The 19,338-nt window shown below is 41.9% G+C and overlaps 3 protein-coding genes across 4 annotated transcripts in view; all 3 read left to right on the top strand.

The window, feature by feature from the left end:
* washc4 (WASH complex subunit 4) overlaps positions 1-1,534 on the top strand; it is a 31,695-nt gene extending 30,161 nt beyond the window's left edge. The window contains exon 34 of the mRNA XM_035665265.1: positions 1,296-1,534. The gene's annotated coding sequence lies outside the window, so the exon portion shown is untranslated. The remainder of the gene's footprint in view (positions 1-1,295) is intronic.
* On the top strand, positions 41-8,165 carry fnbp4 (formin binding protein 4). 2 transcript variants are annotated; one of them, XM_035665268.1, is made up of 17 exons: positions 41-273; positions 763-840; positions 936-1,063; positions 2,140-2,314; positions 2,711-2,858; positions 3,172-3,274; positions 3,365-3,706; positions 3,816-4,008; positions 4,135-4,253; positions 4,345-4,443; positions 4,770-4,903; positions 5,943-6,106; positions 6,188-6,483; positions 6,586-6,703; positions 7,000-7,193; positions 7,325-7,482; positions 7,609-8,165. In XM_035665268.1, the coding sequence occupies exons 1-17, from the start codon at positions 150-152 to the stop codon at positions 7,697-7,699; spliced, it is 2,664 nt and encodes an 887-aa protein (XP_035521161.1). In that variant the 5' UTR covers positions 41-149; the 3' UTR covers positions 7,700-8,165. The 2 variants fall into 2 exon arrangements, with proteins under 2 accessions (XP_035521161.1, XP_035521160.1); XM_035665267.1 differs by having other exon boundaries at positions 4,339-4,443.
* A 2,431-nt stretch (positions 8,166-10,596) lies between these two features.
* Positions 10,597-19,234, top strand: agbl2 (ATP/GTP binding protein-like 2). Its single transcript, XM_035664374.1, has 22 exons — positions 10,597-10,703; positions 11,213-11,226; positions 11,518-11,691; positions 11,810-11,917; positions 12,712-12,859; positions 12,958-13,213; positions 13,804-14,205; positions 14,345-14,487; positions 14,959-15,118; positions 15,364-15,490; positions 15,594-15,694; positions 15,888-16,000; positions 16,102-16,180; positions 16,349-16,471; positions 16,560-16,640; positions 16,722-16,820; positions 17,256-17,352; positions 17,637-17,774; positions 17,879-17,906; positions 18,008-18,234; positions 18,382-18,523; positions 18,694-19,234. The coding sequence occupies exons 1-22, from the start codon at positions 10,597-10,599 to the stop codon at positions 18,917-18,919; spliced, it is 3,093 nt and encodes a 1,030-aa protein (XP_035520267.1). The 3' UTR covers positions 18,920-19,234.
* The last annotated feature ends 104 nt before the right edge of the window (positions 19,235-19,338 follow it).

Here is a 19,338-nt window from a genome sequence, read left to right as displayed (position 1 = left end):
CCATCGTTCAATAGACTCGGTTCCCATCGTTCACGTTAAAGAGCCGTTCAATAGACTCGGTTCCCATCGTCACCGCTCTCCTGAAGAAGAAGCGGAGCTGCATCACCGTCGCCAGTGAAGGGAGCAGGCCGACAGACGGACACACAGACATGGGGAAGAAAAGCCGCCTCACCGGAGGAGCGGTCGGTCGGAGGACGATCCTACAGCTGTCTCCTCCCGGGCTCCGCGGCGGGAACACCGGGGAGAGGGAAGAAGCGCCCTCGGGATCCGACGGTACTTTGTTAGCCGTGAGATTAGCTGGATGCTAAATACTCGAGGCCCATAAATGTGTTCATGTGGAGACTTTCAGCCCGACGAGCTGGTTAACACTGAACCTAACGATGCATATCTGCTAAAAAAAGAAAAAAAAGAAAGCTAAACGACAGCTGTGCTTCGTGAAAATAAATCATTTTATTTTATTTGTTGCTTTTATCGGAGCGACCAGAAGCTGCGAGCTAGCGTGCTAAGCTAGTGCTTGTAAATCTGCCATAAACAGGTTTATGAGAAAAGACTGCAGCAGTTCACCGACAAACACACACACAGCATTACATTTGACCTTCTTTATCTCCACCTGTGTGTGTGTGTCGGTCACTATCTTCAACTTCTAAAGGTTAGACAGCGTGTGGTTGATGCTGACAGTAGTTTTTTGCTGCAACAACTCCTGAAACTCAACTTTTAAACAAAAAAACCTTTTGTCCTTTTTCATTTGTTTTCATTTCACAGATGAACAGGAAGGCGATGGCCCCAAATTCGTGAGAGCAATACGCACAAACATGAAGGCTCCTGCAGTAAAGGCCACAGGTAAAGTGTGTGGAAGTGTCTCTCAAAACGATGGAAAACAAAACATTGTATTTTAATTGATAAAAAGTTATTTATTGTCTCTCTCTTTCTTCCAGAGGGGCTGTCTTTGCTTGGAGCCTACGAGGACAGCGATGATGAGGAAGCCGGAGATGCTCTTTCAGCTGCAAATTCTCAACGTAACCAGTCGACTGATATTGACAGCACGTTGGCCAATTTCATGGCTGTGGGTATAACTTGTGTTTTAGTCCTCAGTTCTGGTCACTGGGTTGTGGCTGTGGCTCGTCCGCTAATCGGAAGGTTGCCGGTTCGATCCCCAGCCCCTCCAGCTCTATGTAGAAGTGTCTTTGAGCAAGATACCGAAGCCCCAAATGTCTCCCAATGCTGTGCCATCGGTTTACGAATGTGTGTGTGATTTCAGTTTCTGATGAGTTTCTTTAGACGGCCTGTGTCTTCAGTGTGTGTGTGTGTGTGTGTGTGTGTGTGTGTGTGTATTTGACCTGTAGTGTGTCAGAAGACTAGAAAGGTGCTTTATAAGTGCAGGTCATTTAACATGTATGTTGAGCTCGTTCCTGTCAAAAGAAGTAAGTTATTATAAGTTAATTTATACCTATTGGTGGTGCGGTTGAGGCTGTACGCTCCTGCATAACATTTATGTATGGTTAAGGTTCGCAACACCTAACAGTGTTAACCTGATAGATAGATAGATAGATAGATACTTTATTTTTTCTTTTATCGCGAATTCAAGTATCCAGTCAGTAGCATACAAAAATACAAAACATACAATTAAACGTACATTAAATAAAATGTAAAACCCTGACCTTAGGGAATAGAATTAAAAATAAAATAAAAGATAAAATATAAAGTATTATTTATATTCTATTTACCGTATCAGGCTCAGAACTGTACAGAAATGCATGTTCCTGGTCCAGTTCTGTGTGTTTGAAAGGAAATGGTACATGTACAACAAGTAGTTGATAAAAGGAGGGTCTCTGTCCTTCATATCACTTGACTTGTAGTGAAAATTACAGAAGGTTATACTAAAATGAGAAGTCTACAAAGTTCTTTATAAAAGGAATATTACAAAATACTGAAAGGAGAGATTATAATTAGATCTGTGGGCCCAATCCATTGTGGATAATTGTGGCTGGTACAAAGTAGACTTCATGTTTCAGCTTTTAGTATTTATGTTCAATTTGTGTAAGTTTCTAACTTGAGACTAGTTTTCCATCAATAAATTATATATTTCTAGTGTTTATGTCAAAAATATTTAAATCTCTGTTTCTTTTTTCCCCACCACAGGAGATTGATGCAATCACCACTCAGCCAAGTTCAGACGATGCAGCACCTCATTCTTCAGTCCCGACTACCGCCCCTCCCAGACCTGAGGCCAATGCTCAGCAACCCGCTGCCGGTGGAGAACAGAGTCAACAGAGCACAGAGTTTGAGTACGACACTCAGTACTCACTAGCCGGAGGTAAATATCTGTAGGGTTATTTAAGAGTTAACCTGGTCAAAGAGACTAATGGGAATTGAATTGTTGGTCAGAAACACAGCGGCTCAGGCAGAAGGGACGTAAAATGTTTAATTCCTCTTTATTGTCTTCAGAGAAATTAAACATTTTTAATCTTAGCTGGTCAGTGGCAGAAACAAGCACTTTTGATGGACATATTTTGACGGTTTTGCTAGAATTACCTTGTAGTCCTTTTTAAGACTGCATCAGTCGCACTCAGTACTGCACCAAATTCAAAACTTGTTGTCCCCATGTGTCATTTTGACACCAAAACATGAGAAAATAAAGGAAAAATGCCTTTGAGATCAAGTGTGCATGTCCTGATGCTGTGTATCTCATGTATATGTTTTTTTTTTGCAGTGGGCGTAGAGATGGGAGACTGGCAGGAGGTATGGGACGACAACTCGGGCTGCTACTACTACTGGAACACTCTGACCAACGAAGTATCCTGGGAGCTGCCACACTATCTAGCTGATCAAGTGCAAAGCCTGGGGCAGTATGCCAACAGGTAGGAGGAACTGGCAGAGAGAAAGCATTAAGATAAAATCACTGTACCTACATAATCTAAATCTTAATCGCTTGCATTGTTTTTGAGGTGGTTGAAGGCAGATGTGATTCTGCTGGTTGCGTGTGAATAGAGTAGTATTGTGTTTGGGTCCGGGAGAGATCTTTAAAGTACAGTTATTATTCAAATATGTTTACTGATTTTCACATATGTTGTACAATAATAACTGCGGGACTTAACAGTCAATGAGGTAGGATCAATACGTGCATTACTGCTGTACACGTGTATGATGTGTTTTTTGTATTTTTCTTTATAGCTCTAGTGTCAATGGCAACGGGACAGTGCATGCAGGTTATCCCACTGAGGAAAGCGCTGCATCCACTGCAGCACCGACATTAATGAAAGAGACCAAAGTGAAGGCAAGTTTTATTGAAGTCCAACACAAATGTGGATCAACTAGATTCTTACTCTGATATTTGATATATCGCCCTCGTGTTTTGTTTTTCCAGGAGGTAATTGAGAGTGTTGTAGGCCTCACGAGCGAAGAGGAGGACCGCCGTGGAGTGGCTGCATCTCTGCTCGGTCCTCTGATCCCCTCTGAGGTGAAAGAGGCAGAAGAAAAATGGAGAAAAAGGCTGCTTAAAGGGTTGGATGAGCCTGAGAACAGTTTGGATTCGGATGGAGAAGGTATCCGCCCTGCAGGATCCCCCGCTGCCCCCCTGCAGGAACCTGACGCAGTCCCCGCGGTCCAGAAGGAACCTGGCACAAAGAAACAATCGGGAGACAACTCGGATGCTGAGGAAACAGAGGAGGACACAGTGGAACTGGAACTAGCGCTGGAGAGGAAAAAGGTGTTTTTCAGTGTGCAGTTATGATTTCCTGGCAGGAATGACTTTAATGCTGTTTTAATGCAGCAGTATTTCTAAATGAAGTAGCTCTAACCTGTTGTCTGATTCTTAGGCTGAGCTACGAGCGCTGGAGGAGGGTGATGGGAGTGTAGGGGGCTCCAGTCCTTGTTCTGAGACAAGCCAAGAAGCCTCTGGTTCTCGCGGTGTTCCCCTGAAGAAGAACCGATGGAAGACTGCCTTCCCATGTGCTGCCAGCCCCGACTCCAACAGCCGAGGCTCAGACCTGCAGGACAACACCGAGACAGGTGAGTCCAAGTAACTACATGTGCAACTGCATGACAGGAGAGGGTGAAAATACATTAAAAAATCCTGCTTTTGGAACTGCCTTTAGCCAAAAATGCATACTTAAATGCCTCTCTTGTGTCCTGTAGCACCTGCTAAAGTCCTAGAAAGTGTTGTGGAAGGAGAAGACAAGGAAACGGACAGTTCGGAGGAGAAAACTCTTTCAAAACCCCCGGTTAAAGAAGAAGTGGAAACGCCTGAGCTCAAGGTAACAAGGTTACTCTTACTAACCATAGTAATTGTGACATGCACTTGTAAGCACCTTTTATGTTTTTGACGCTAAAAACATGTAGTTTCAGATTGGACAACTGGCTAACACCTTAACCAGCAAGATGGAGTTCCTGGGGATAAACAAAAAGGCGATCTCAAACTTTCAGTTACTTCTGCTACAAACTGAGGTGAGAGGATAATAGTTCCACTTCTTAGCAATGTTATCCTAGCTCCCAGATGTAGCTATATCCCCGTAGGACTTGTAAAATATTAAATGCTTAATTCAGTTTCATATCATTTTGCACACAGTGATGTAGTAGTACTTAATATTTAAAATTCTCATAATGATCCATCACACTGTGTCATTCTGGAAACTCACTGTAATTACTCTTTCTCTCATTTATCTTGTGGCTCTTCTGTTTTTGTCACCTGTCTCTTCATCCCTTTACCTCTACTTTCTGGGCTTTTAACTCATGTTTCTCCCCTTTTCTCTTTTGATATTTTTTTTTTCCAGACTCGGATTTCTGACTGGAGGGAGGGCGCTCTGAACGGGGTCTATCTTCGCCGCAGGCTGCAGGAAGCTGCTGAACACATAAAATATTACGAACTTAACGCCACCCCTAAAGGCTGGTCCTGCCACTGGGACAGGTACGCGTTCCTTACCTTTCACATCTCTAAACTCCCTCGTCCCCCCCAAACAAATCTTACCGTGTGACTACAACCCCCTCAGTGCCGAGGTTGCAGACTTTGTAACATGACTTGGGGAGAAGCTTAACCAGTCCGAGAGGATCAGAATACTTAACAGAAACAGACTCTTCAGGTTTCTGTGATGCAATCCTGGCACTCTGCCTTGCACGTACTGGTAAGGGAGCATCCACTCTGGGCCAGCCTGCTTCCTGTTAAATAAACCTGCCACAGAGAGGACTCCCAGTCCGTATAACACAGACTCTTAAGCCCTTTTGTTGTAAGGGCATTTGTAGACTGATTATGGGTCCAGTCAGTGGAAAAAATTGGGAGGGGGAGGTATGTTAGGAAGGTTGGTTGCGTGGGAGAGCTTTGCACTTTACAGGACTCCAACACCCAGAATGCAATGCAGACAGAGTGATGCCCTGGAAGCGAGGAGTGTCACGCATCAAATAAAAGGTGAAGATGGAGCAATGACGGGAATCCAGCAGGTCAGACCTACTCTATTTCATATGTCTTCCTGATTTTATTTTGTTCTTTCTGATGTAAAACGAGTTGACTTGTGTGCTTGTTATTTTCTGACCTAATGGTTGTTGATTGTGGTGATGATGATGATGATGATAATGATGATGATGATGATGATGCTTCCTCCCTGGCGTCTTCCTGTGTCTGGGAGGAAATGGTTGTCTAAAACGGAACAAATGTGACAACCATGGTGTGAGCAGCTGAATGCTACTTTCAGGACCTTGAGATGATTTGTTTTGCTTTCTTTGTTTTTGAGAGCAAGGTGGGTTCCCTATCCACACCCATAACCACACTCTAATTGGGCCCTTCTTTTGGATGGCTAAAGTCGCTGTCCATACCAACACTCCTGCCCCACCCCCTACTGTGGCCATTATGTCCACTCCCTTGCCCCACTGTCCCAGGGTATCATGCAACTCAGCCAGTTGCTAGGCCAGTAGTTGAGACTCTTGCCTTCTATCTCTGTTGTCCCACTTTTTAGAGAGCACAGGCGGTACTTCTATGTGAACGACCGGACCAGTGCCTCCCAGTGGGATTTCCCAACAGAGGAGGACGAGGACCTAAAGGGCGGCCAAGGTAGCCAGACACAGACTTCCGGCCAGGGGGATACCAAAGCAGCATCTGCATCTGCGGGTGGGGTCACAGGTCAGTCCATTAGTACTGTTGCTGCTCCTTGTACCAGCCTGCCAAATTTCTTCTTTACTATGTGTTTTATTTTTTAAACAGGATCTGCAACTGCTCCCCCGCCACCAGCGCCTCCTCAACCCAGTGCACCATTTTTCTGGTCCCCATCTCAACCTCCCCTTCCTGACAGCCCACCTCCGCCTTCCAACTACCCGCCGCCTCCGCCTCTCCCCCCGGGCTCCCCACCTCCACCGCCTCCCCCTCCTGACAGCGATAGCGAGATCATGGAGGTGGAGATGGAGATGGATGATGACAATGACGCAGAGCCTCCGGCCCCTGGAACCGAGGAAGACGGCAGTGGGAGGCCTCCTCTACCTCCAGGCACTGCTAGCATTAAGGTACGACAGTAATCAAGTTAATGTTGTGCCTGATAATGCCACATGTGCACATTCAGAATAAAAGATAACAGCAGATGGTTATATTTCCTGTCTCTTACACAGATTGTGGAGTCGTCGGGCCCCTTGGGGAAGGGTCAGAAACGCAAAGCCAGCCAGATGAATAAAGCCATTACTATCGGCAGCAGTCCCATTCTCTACACCCAGCCTGCTGCCAGTGCAGGTAAAACAATATTATATATTATATACCACATCAGCACTTGCAGTATATATTAATCATATTAAGAACAAAAATTATTAAAAAACATCCCCTGAAACAAGATTAGTACCCAATCATGGTGTCCACCCTGAGCACTGAACCCTTGCAGACAAGACAGAACTTGTCAGAAGTGTGTTTTTATACTGAGTGTACCTGTCTCACCTCACTATGGCAGTGCTCAAGGTAGGGATGGAGTTTCAAACAAAGTAACTGCAATAATTAGTAGTATTTACCTAATAAAGGTTTCTCCTTGTCTGCAGCTCCTATAATGTCAGCAACTGCCTACTGGGGCGTCCCGGCTGTCGTTGCCCCTTTGGTCCCATGTGAACCTCCTCCCCCGCCTGTCCCAGCACTACCACCTCAACCACCACTGCCACCATCCCAGCCGCCCTGTGAACCTCCAGGAGCCAAAGCTGTGGCCACAGACAAGACCAAGAAAACAAAAAAGGATAAGGTTAGTACTGAAGATCACGTTTCCAGTGTAAACCTTTTTGTAAAATCTACATCCAACCAGGTGATCCAGTGATTAAATACAACATGCAAAAGAATCTGCAGGGTAATTTTCGTCCTCCTGTGTCTCTGTAGTCAAAGAAGAGTAAGATCAAAATGCCTTCGCTGGTGAAGAAGTGGCAGAGCATCCAGAAGGAGTTGGATGAGGAAGAGAAGAGCAGCTCCAGTGACGAGGACCGAGATCAGCTGAATAAGAAGAGTATCGAGGAGTGGAAGCAACAGCAGTTCGTGACGTAGGTTTATTTTTTGTGATGACGATATAAGGATGAAGCTACACTGTTCTACTGAGTTCTCTCCCAGTTTCTTCTGTTTCTCCATCTTGGTAACCTTTTTACTAACTGTTATTATTAATTCTACAGAGGAAAAGCTTCAAAGAATGCTAACTTTGAGGCACTTCCTGATGACTGGCGGCAGCGACTGAAGAAAAAGAAGGTGGCGAATAACACGTAACATCTGGATTGGGTCCTACTTCGACCAATACAACGTTTTTTAAAAAAATCCACTCCAACCATTACCACAAAGGTCGCCCTTCCCCTGCTTAAGTTTTGTTTAATGATCTGTGGACTTTCTTTTACATTTTCTTTGGCCATGATGAAGACATTTCGAGGCCCTTACATGGCAGGCCATTCACCGAAAGGGTTTGAATGTCAGTTTCTTTTTTCTTTTCTTTTTTTAGCCATTATTGTAAATGTGCCAAATGTCTCGAGTTCATCAGAAATACTTCAACACTGTTTTGTATAGACCCCATATAGAGGACCACCACAGTTTGTTTGGAGGGATTATCTATTTTATTGAACATTTTTACAACTGTGTACATACAATGTATAATGGGATAAGCCATGTTTTTGGAAGGGGAGGGAACATCACTGAACTTGTACATTTTGTAAAAAGTTATTAAACTGTTTTTCCAAAGTCATCTCTTAATTCTTTTGTTTTATATGTGCTGTATTTTTTTATTATGCATTAAAAACATTTTTTTTAATAGACTACACTCATCTTGGTTTTAATAACGACGTGGTCCTGATTGCCTGCACAATATGGACAGTGCCACCTACTGTCAGCACATCAACAGCCTTGTCTCCTGGTTTAACAACCGCTTCCTCGACTTTAATGTCACCAAGATTAAAGAAATGTGAATTAAGGAGCAATAGGAGAGCCGATTGTTCCTACACGTCAATCAGTATGAAGGGCCAGGAAGTGGAGCAGGTCACCAACTTCCAATGCCTCGGGACAGTAACAGACAATAAACTCAGCTTTCAAGACAATGTTGAATACATCTGCAAGAAAGGAAGATAAAGTTTTGCTCTTCTCAGGTAACTGGAGCTTTAACACCAAGTTTTCAGTGTTCGCTCCAGTCCCAGGGAGCAGGAAGAATGGTTGCAAAAAATCTTCTTTATTCTAACAGCTGTGAACATCCTCAATAAAAACCTTTTTTAAAAATTAGCCCCTTGTACTTTCCTTTTCCCTATTTTTAATATCCATGTTAAAAAATGATTTTTAATTTACATTTTTACTGCTTTTGTTGTGATTGTTATATAGGCTTACACGTCCATCACTTCCATTACATTGCCACTTCTGTGTTGCTGTTATGCATTGTCGTGTTTTAGTGTGTGTTGACATAAGCCTGTGCCAAAGATGAATTTCCATTTTATGCAAATTTAATGGACAATAAAGTCATCTGAATCTGAATCTAAGCCCAGTACAATGGTGAGTAATAGTCATGGTAAATGAATCACAGACACAGCGTAATATTGTAAGAGTGCAGTGTTATCAGTAGTTATATTAATTAGTTATTAGTTATATTCATAATACCTTTTAACGCCATGACCCCACTTTCATGACAAATTGTTTATTTTAAAACTTTATTGAGATAATAGTCATTAAATACATTCATTCATTCAAGCTTTTATTGACTTCTTGGGAATACATTGAGTGGTGAACCCTCGTTGTCAGATTATAATAGGCAACAAAAACAGATACATTATAAACAATAAAAATGTTTTATAATAAATTTTAATAAAATAATAATAATAAATAATAATAAAATGAATAATACAAATATATATATAAAAAAATAAGACAATAATCAGACACAAATATCAACATTCAATACATTATAAGACTGTGTATTGTAAAAAAATAAATTAAATTACAACAAACACAAAAAGAAAATAAAAAACTTTCCGGGTTTTTACGACAAATAATTTCCTGCACGTTAGAACGAATGTTGCGGCGTCTCCGTGGCAACCGCGATGTTGTTGTTCCATCAGCTCCATGGCAACGGCGCGTAAAGTCGGGAAGATTTTTTTCAACTCGTTGAAGAAAACCAAGTTAGTATTGTTATAAGTGTTCAACCAACAGGTCAGTGGTTTATATGACTGACAGACAGGAGAAACAGAGAGACGGGCGACAAGGAAACCCCCCCCCCTCTGCAACTTAACGTAAGTTTTGTCCAAACTTGTTTTATTTGCCTCCAGTAATTCACTCAGTATTGTTTCAGACTTTCTTTGTACACGCAGGATGAAGTTGTAGCTGCTGTTACTGAACAATGCAGTGATTTATATACTCAAGGTGTTCAAAATGTGTCAGACAATGGGAAATAAAAGTACAGATCATCCGTAAAACATCCATTTGTGTGTTCATTAGTTAAGTTAGTGGTTAGTTAGTTGAGTTAACCAGTCATGAATACATCTTCCTTAATCTAAATGTTATTTGTTTATTTATTCAGGGACAGTGCTGCTGAGCTATGAGCTGCCTGTAATGCCTCAAACTGAGAGAAACATCTGGTAAGAAGTCCATCACTGAATAATGAAATAATCTGTTCCATTACACATTTCTAAGAAGAGAAACGTGATATTCTGTGGGGCAAAAAGACAAAAAACTGGCTCTGAATTACCCTGAATTACCCAGATTACAGGGGCCGAGCTTAATCCAATCCACTTTATTTATATAGCACGATTTCAACAAACACCAAGGTTTCCAAAGTGCTGCACCAAAAAGATATACAGAATAAATAGATAACACAATAGAAGCAACAGCAATAAAAAGATGGAGGCACACAGTAAAATAATAAAGCAATAAAATAAAATAAAAATAGAATAAAATAGAATAAAATAAGTAAAAAAATAAAATCAGATAAAATAAATAAAATAGATTAAAATAAATAAAATAAAATAAAATAGATAAAATAAGTAAAATAGATAAAATAAATAAATAAAATAAAAATAGAAATAAAATAAAAAAAAATAAATCCGCTGTACATGGTCTGACTCAGTTTTAACACACAAACATTGATGGGACTTTACATTTCTTCCCCCCAAATCAGGCAGAGAAAACACCCAAAAACCATGGCCGTCTCTGCGATCAGGAACTGGTGGAATACCCACCGGCTGGACAAACTGGACGCCAGTGACTCTAAGGACAACGAGGAGGAGTTTAGCGAGGAGGAGGCTGCGTAAGCTTTTCTCACACAGGCTGCTGGAAGAAGCCATTCGAAATAACGTTCACAACGATCTGTAGTTTCAAGTTTACAAGATGTTTATTTTCATATGCAACAAAAGAAAGCAAGTTTTCCTCTGCTGTCCACCCTGATACCGACGCATTAAGTACAAATGTGATAAAGGAGTTCGTGCTAACCTGCTCTATTTGAAAATGTGTCCTGAGATAACTTCTGTTCTGAATTGGCGCTATACAAATAAAATTGAATTGAATAGTAGAATACAATAAGTAACAAAAAAACACATTATTACCCAATAATAGAATAGTAAAAAAGACAATATTACAATAAGTACAGTAAGTTAAAAAGATAAAAATAAACACTAATATTACAGTCATTTTAAAAGTGTCTGATGTGCAATGAAACAAAAACAAACAGTTGTGCAAGAGCGCAGCTGTAAACAAGAAGTACAGGTGTAAATGACGAGGTGGTTCATTGATGTGATGTGTTCAGGAGTCTGATTGCAGAGGGGGAAGAAAGAGTTTTTGAGTCAGTATTAACCTGATCTGACACTAAAGTAAAGCGTATATACGGCATCCCCTCCCTAACGCGACGTCATTAAACATTAAACAGGAGCTCTTTTGTCAGCGAGATGATTAAAGCAATTAGGTGCAGCGTAATCCCTTTTTAAATGGACATGCTTGTGTGGTCTAGGTGAGGTAAGAGCTGGGGGGCAGACCTGATAAAAAATGCATATCTATTGTACACCACTGTAAGGAGCAGGAGGGGGAAGGAGCAGTTATTGAAGGTGTGATTTATGTCGACTTTTCAGTATCTTTAAACCTAAATCAGACTCTGCGGACCAGGCAGCTGCTCATAGACTTTGACACCGATCGACCTACCTTGAGACTCAGGGCACCGTTGGAGCTGGTTAACTTCCCATCGATCCCCCACCCCCGTTGGCCCATAGAGTGTGAGGTTATCAGCGACACTATCCATCACATAGGTAATTACAAGTTTTATTTAAGCTGCTACTGAGAAGCACAAAGGAGTCGAACTTGTGAGGAGATGCTTTTGGCAAAACGTATCCAGTCTTCAGTAATGTTAACCACGTAATGTTGCAGAGTGGGACCCCGCAGAGCCAGAGCCTTTCTACCAGCCCACAGGATATGAGAGGACGCCCATGCCAGCCGAAGAGGGGAAGGGGAGAGTGGTGTACTGCACTGACCATGGTAACTTGTGACGACAAAGGCATTTTGAAGAAGCATTTTCTCGTGTTCTACCAACAGGTCTTAAACGTCATTTCTGCCGTTATGGGGGCAAACACGGGAGCTGTCTTCACCACCACTGCCATCGTTAAAGACAGATTCCTTCATTGTTCATTGCTCAGGAGGTTTTTACCGGAAGCCAAATTATCTGCAGAGGTTTCCTCCTCTCCAGACCAAACTGATCTGGTGATTAAAACTGCAAAAAAACAATGAACAAATATGTGTTCGGTGAACTAAAGGATGTCCTGTGACTAAAATCCTTCATTCAGTTCAAATATATAGTTAAAAACGACCAAACGACTCTTGGAGGCAACCACAATGCAGACACGTGCAAAGGGGATATGACGCCATTAACAGGCGACCGTAAAACGTTACCGTTACCTGAATAAAATTACAGATTTCTCAGGTGTTGAACATTTGGAAACATTTGGGATAATGTTAGTACACAATTCAATAAAATATATAACATAGGTCTAGTGATTATAGACATTTTAATGCACAAATGTTACCTATTATATGATTAAAGTTCTTCTAAAGATAAGATAATGATAGGAGGAAACTAATATTTTGTGTTAGTTCATGCCACAGCTTCCCCTTTGAAAGTACGTGATATGTTTGGATTTAGGGGCATTTTATTGAGGGCAAACCTAATTCCTTAATTCTTCAGTAAATCGATAGTACATTTTTTACTGAAAGCTGTGTTTTTAAACAAATGTAGCATTTGATATTCACCCTTTTCCTGTTGTCACTCTTTTAAGCCACGAAGCGTCCCTACTTCACCTTCTCCCGCGTCGGAGGAAGCAGTGGGCCCGCTAAGAGTGCCATGTACGATTCCCATGAAACAGACCTCACCCTTGAGTTTGAGTCACGCTTCGAGAGTGGGAACCTGCAGAAGGCTGTGCAAGTGTAAGTCTTAACAACTTATATAACCCGTTTCATTTCTATTTTCACCTCTGGGTTAACTTACTCTGTCTCTGTCTCCTCCATATTTCTCTCTTGTTCAGGGGTGTCTTTAACTACGAGCTCACCCTGTGCACGGACATGTACACCAGAAAGCACACGCAGTGGTTTTACTTCAGGGTCAGGAACATGAAGGCTGGAGTGACCTACCGCTTCACTGTCATCAACATGATGAAGAGCAGAAGCCTGTACTCTCTGGGTATGAGACCACTCCTCTACTCTGAGAGGGCTGCTAAGGATGAAGGTGTTGGATGGCAACGCACCGGCTCAAATATCAAATACTACCGCAACTTCAATCAGGCAGGTCAACTTTCTGAGGGCTTTTGTCCTTGCACTGTAATTTACTTCCCCAGCATCTGTCGTTTTTAGGCAAGTGTAGAATAACATTTCATTTAGAGATTTTGAACTTGTTTTAAATACGTGATTTGTCACAGAGAACATTTAATCACCTTTAAGTCATCAAAAAATTTGGGTTTCACTGCATGGTAGTGCAGATAAAGGGATCCCCATAGGAATACAGCGTATTACTCACAAGTAGTGAGTCCTTCCAGCCATAAGCAAGGGAAAAAAGGGAACAAAAGGGAAATAATTCACTAGTTATACATACTAGTAATAACTTATCCACAGTGCAGTGTTGTAAATGAACCGGGCAATGAAATAAGACTTAAAACTAAAGAAGGAACAGCGAAAGACAAGTTTAAACTCTCTGCCAGTTCAATTTCATTCTATACTCACATAAACTGGAAATAACTGTTAATAAAATGTTTGGCAGTAAAATGAAGTATGAGATCTGTAGTAAGTGAATTATGAACATCTGTGGTCTGTCATGTTGCACACCAGAACAGCAAACAGCACAAAATGGTCTTTAAAACCACCGTCTCTCTATTTAGAATTCAAAGGACAACAGCAGCAACCCGGTCACCCTCTACTCGCTCACCTGGACTCTCCAGTTCCCTTATGACGCAGACACCTGCTACCTGGCCCACTGCTACCCCTACACCTATTCACACCTGCAGAGCTACCTGAAGCGCATTTCTTCCAACCCAGCAACTGCGTCATACTGCACACTGCGGGTGCTGTGCCACAGCCTGGCTGGGAATGACGTATATTTGCTGACAATAACGTCCCGGGGGGTCCGGAGGTCGGAGGCCAGGACCAAGAAGAGTGTGGTGGTGACGGCCAGAGTGCACCCCGGGGAGACCAACGCGTCCTGGATGATGGAGGGGTTCCTAGACTTCCTGCTCGGGGACTCAGAGGATGCTCAGCTACTCAGGGACACTTTTGTTTTTAAGGTGAGGGACCTCGAGCTCGAACTGTCACCTCTGTCTGATCTTCACAATCATTACGTTCCAATTTGTTATACGTCTGTATGGTGATTTATGAAACACAAACATCCAACACAGTTCCTCATTTGAATCTGCCGTGCTGCAGGTGGTGCCGATGCTGAATCCAGATGGTGTAGTAGTGGGCAATTACCGCTGCTCTCTGGCAGGCAGGGACCTTAACAGAAATTACAAGACGTTGCTCAAGGATTTCTTTCCCTGTGTGTGGCACACCCGAAACATGGTGGAACGGTAAGACAGGACACATGCATGAACAAACAAACACATAATTATATATACAAATACAAATACATTTCGCAATTTAATGGAAATTCAAAAAATTAGTGTTTTCCGAAGTCTTTCTGCTCTTTCTGATGTGTCTGTTTATCCATTTAATGTTCACAATAAGCAGGTCAGATGTTACAAAGTCTATTTTATTTATTAATTTGAAGCTTACATAGAACAGAACATGATCAGTTCTTATCCTTTATGTCAGTGAGCAGTTCGTTTGGTTGAGGTTTACTGTAGTTTCACAGTTTGGTACCTCATTTTACTGAACTTTATTTGTTGTCAAAGTCAATGGACTTAACTTTCTTTCCTGGAATATCTTCCCTTATTACTTAGTTATCAGTAGAAACAGAAAGAAATGTCTCTGACTGCTTCTTGAACCAGGGTCTTTGAAGTTTCATACAAACCTGTTATGTTATGCTGTCTTTTCCCCAGGCTGGTGGCTGAAACGGATGTAATTCTTTACTGTGACTTTCACGGCCACAACCGTAAAAACAACGTCTTCATGTACGGTTGTAACAAGAGAGGTGATGGTTCGCTGAAGCTCCATGAGAGAGTCTTTCCACTTATGCTGAGCAAGAATGCCAGTAATAAGGTAAAGAGTGGAACATCTGAAGACCTCAACAGTTTTGTTCACCTGCTAGAAGTACAATCACAAGTTCTTTATTATTTTTGGCCTTTTGTAAACCTGTTTTAATTAGTTTAGTCTAGTCTCTAGTATTCTGGACACCATATACAATCTGTGCAGCATATTCACCACATTTCAGAGGCAGTATCTTTTTTTTGGTGTTCATTTGTGCAACATTTAAACTACAACATCTAAATAACCCTCTTCCTTAGTTCTCCTTTAAGAGTTGTAAGTTCCGGGTGCAGAAGAGCAAAGAGGGAACGGGACGTATCGCCATGTGGAGACTTGGCATCAAAAACAGCTACACTATGGAGGCCTCCTTCGGAGGCTCCACTCTGGGTGAGTTTAGACTTTCCAAACGTATGTGTGTGTGTGTGTGTGTGTGTGTGTGTGCGCTTACATGTCTCTTATATCTATCTGATATCATCTGTCTGAATGTCAGGCAACAGGAAAGGGACACATTTTACAACTGGAGACCTGAAGTCCATTGGCTTTTCCTTTTGTGACACCCTGCTGGACTACTGTGACCCTGATCCAACAAAGGTGAGAGATAAAGCAGCAGTCTGACTCCTTCCATCACTGGAGGGCTGTTTTAGTCCCAGAAATGGTTTTGTGCGCCAAAATATAAATTCGCTGAATAGTGGTTTTTAATTTTTGATTTTTGTGACTGTGGTCTTTAAATGTGAGCATTGTATTGTGTTATTTTTTTATGTTTCCTCTGTGCTTCTTACCTCAGGTCACTTACTGTCTGACAGAGCTGGGAGCGTTGTTGAGAAAGGAGGTCAGAGAGAGGCTGGGAAAAGATTTGGGCACTAACTGTAACATCTCTGTGTCTGACCTGGAAACCAGGTAATGTAGTATTTTATTATTATTATTTTAAATTCACTTTCAAAACCCACATCCCCATGGGAGAGGTATAAAATGTGAACATTTCCTGTTTACTCTCACAGCACCAGTGGTTCAGATAGTTCAGATTCTGATGGACTCCCAGTTCATTTACTGAACCAGCTACAAGCTGCCAATTCAGAGGTATACTGACATCAATCTACTCTCCCATGGAATAGTGTTTTTACGTATGAGAGCCTTACTTTATTTCTAAGGTTAATATCACATTTGGATCCAGTGAACGGCTCCTTTGTTAAAATCAGTTTTGAATGTCTTCTGTTGTTAACCACATGCTCCTGCTCTCCTCCACAGCAAACTCCTGTGAAGAAGAAAAAGAAACGCCTGAAGAGTCATAAAGAGAGGAACAGGCTGCGACACGAGAAAGTGAAGAAAAACACACCGCCAAAAGTCCTACAAAGCAGCATCAAAAACATTGTAAATTACCCGTTAATTAGTACACAGCCTTATCTTGTTCGTGTGTTAATGACTTTAAACAAGACTGATTAGTGAACGGTCTTTGCAGGAGCCCAACCCGCCCCATGAGAACACAGTTAATGAGAGCATCCAAGAGAGGCCCGTTGAAAGATACAGGAAAAAACATCAGGTATGAAGTAGAGAAAGTGTGAATACGTTTAATGAGAACATTTCCTGAACTGTTCCTGTTAATATTTCTGTCTTTGTGAAGGTAAAGGGCCCCACAAGACAAGCTGCGATCCCTCCTCCCACCACTCAGCCTGGGGAGGTCAGTCAGGTGACTCTGTGGCAGGGCTGCGAGCCTGTCAAGGTAAAGATGAGCCAGATGATCTGGTTTCAAATAAGCAAAAGTACACACATTCTTTATTCAAGTAGAAGTACAGATACTTGTGTGAAAAAAGACGTAGAAGAGTAAAGTAGAAGAACTTGGAAGGTAAAAGGTACTCTCTTGGTTTCTCTGAAGGACATTTCTACTGGCTCTTTCTGTGCAAATCTGACTGAAACTTCAAATAGGGTTGAGTCTCCCTCTTGTGTCTGTTTTGTCTTGTTACGTCTGTCTGATATCATATTCATGCGTGCAATGAGGCAAAAAATAATAAGAAGAATCCATTATTTCCCTCAAAAGCATTAAAACTAAAGTAATGAGCTGAGAGTAAAGTACAGATATTTGTGTAAAAACGTAGGGGGTAAAATGAAAAGGTTGTACAATTTTGACTTTGATTTTGGGATATCTTCTGTGTTTTAGGACCACATTCTGGAAAACATGAAAGCTGCAAACCAGCGTTGTAGGACAAAAGCGTGTCCACATCACAGCATATACAAAGCTCTGACACCTCACACAGGTAAGGTTTTATTATTATTATTTTGGAGGCTCAGCTTTTCTAAAAATCGTCCACACTTAACCCCCCAGCGTCTAATTCACCACTACCATCACTTTTCCGTATTTTATAAGTTCTGGTTGCTTTTTGACTGATTTAGGAGATTTGGTGGAGACTCATTAAACATATTTAAAGTATATCATTGTCCAATACATACATAGTTCCCTGGAGATAAAGGCAGAAGTATTTCCAACCATCAATGCAGTGGGAAAGGTCTTGTTTAGTAGTGATAATTCTTGCTTTCACAGATGAAATGGGGATGGATGCAGGACATTGGAGATGCTCCTCTCAGCTGCTGTACCTGAGTGCTATCCATCCACCTTCACTGAACCCACAACAGCTTCACTGCCCCCGACAATCCATGGTCTCCAATAAAGTCTGCAGAGGTTTGTCCGCACGTACAGTTGTTCCATATGCAACTGAATTCATTTATTTTTCCAGTTTCATCGTCTCTCAGTCAATTCAAGTCTGCCTCGTCTCCCCCTTTCAGGGCTGCCAGGTTCCTTTCGGCCCCAGAGGTAAACCCCACATATACATTGTACCCTTAAGTATAAACAAGACACAGCTACACGTTGAGCTACGTTCAGATTCACCGAGTGTTATATCTCTTCTTCCGCAGGTCTCCCATATCCATGCACGTCAAGATGATTCCAGACATTGTTCCAACAAAGGGTTTGATGTCCAGTTTCACCTCTGATAAGTCCAACAGCTGGCAAATTCCCAGAGACAGAACCTCTTCACGGGTCTCAGAGCGTTACTTTGTGCCCGAGGATTCCTCCACCTCTCACACAGACACAACAAAGACCAAACAGCAGGATGTGGAACAGGAAGAAGAGTTCTCAGAAGGTTTCGTATGCACACACAATATACTGATGTATGAAATTGAAGCTAATGTGCAGCTAATTTTGTATCAGAAAAGCATTTTTTTTTTTTGTGACTTTCAGCTAACCTCACTTCTTCCTCTTTATTACCTGATTTTTATCATTCATTCAGTGGGTTCGTCCCTGTGGAGAGATGTACTACTTGGAGAGCAGAACCAGAGAAATCAAACCCCCGACGTCGCCCTGAGAGAAACCGAATCCCCCGGCAATTTATTTGTGCCCGTGAAGAGGAGCAGGGACCTGAGAAGAAATGCGTAAATTTGAGTTTATTCCTCTTGAGCACTCTCTCTTCTTGTGCCGTTCTCTTAATGTTATACGCTCAGGTTGTCGTTGTAGTGTGTTGACAAGCATTATACATATTACATAGTTTTCATGGCCTTTCATTGCTCTTCTCTACTCCCTAACCTTCCTCATTTTTACTCAGACTACACAAAGAGACTTCGGGGGACAAGAGGCACGTGGGTGTTTTATCCCCCGTGTCAAAGCCTTCAGGCCTGACGAAGAAGGAACATCCACCTCCACAGAGCGACACCCTCGTTAGGCTCCAGGCTAAGAACACCAGGCGCCATCACGAGAGAGGAAGCCACATAAGCCAAGAGGCAACGCATCAATATATAGAGCCATCACAGTGTGGAAGTTACCAGCTATGATCACTGAAGCACAGAGTGAAGCAAGTGTTAAAAGACTTCTTAAAAAAACACATGAATAATAATCCCAACCTCAACAGACTTGAACTAAGATGGAATTTAACAGGGTGTTTTTTTTTTACTTGTCAGCATTCATTGAGACTTTTTACGTCACATGTCTTGTTTTATATGTATGTTTCGTTGTATGTAAGAGTAGCTGCTACCTCAGTGGCAACTAACGGTGATTCAAGAGTAAAGCATGTCACTGATGAGACATTATACGTCCCCTTTAATGTAATTACATTTTTAATAAAACTCTTCAAAAACAAGACAAGATTTACTGATGAGAAACCTTTATGCTTGGATTCTCAGGGCGCGTCAACATAAAGTCTATGAAGCATTACATCAGCTGCTTAATAAACGACACACAGGCTGCTTTATGT

The sequence above is a fragment of the Morone saxatilis genome, unplaced genomic scaffold, assembly GCF_004916995.1.
Source record: "Morone saxatilis isolate NCDOM2014 unplaced genomic scaffold, NCSU_SB_2.0 Contig2, whole genome shotgun sequence".
NCBI lineage: Eukaryota > Metazoa > Chordata > Actinopteri > Moronidae > Morone > Morone saxatilis.
The sequence above is the reverse complement of the archived record's forward strand: the minus strand, read 5'-3'. Positions and strand labels throughout refer to the sequence as shown.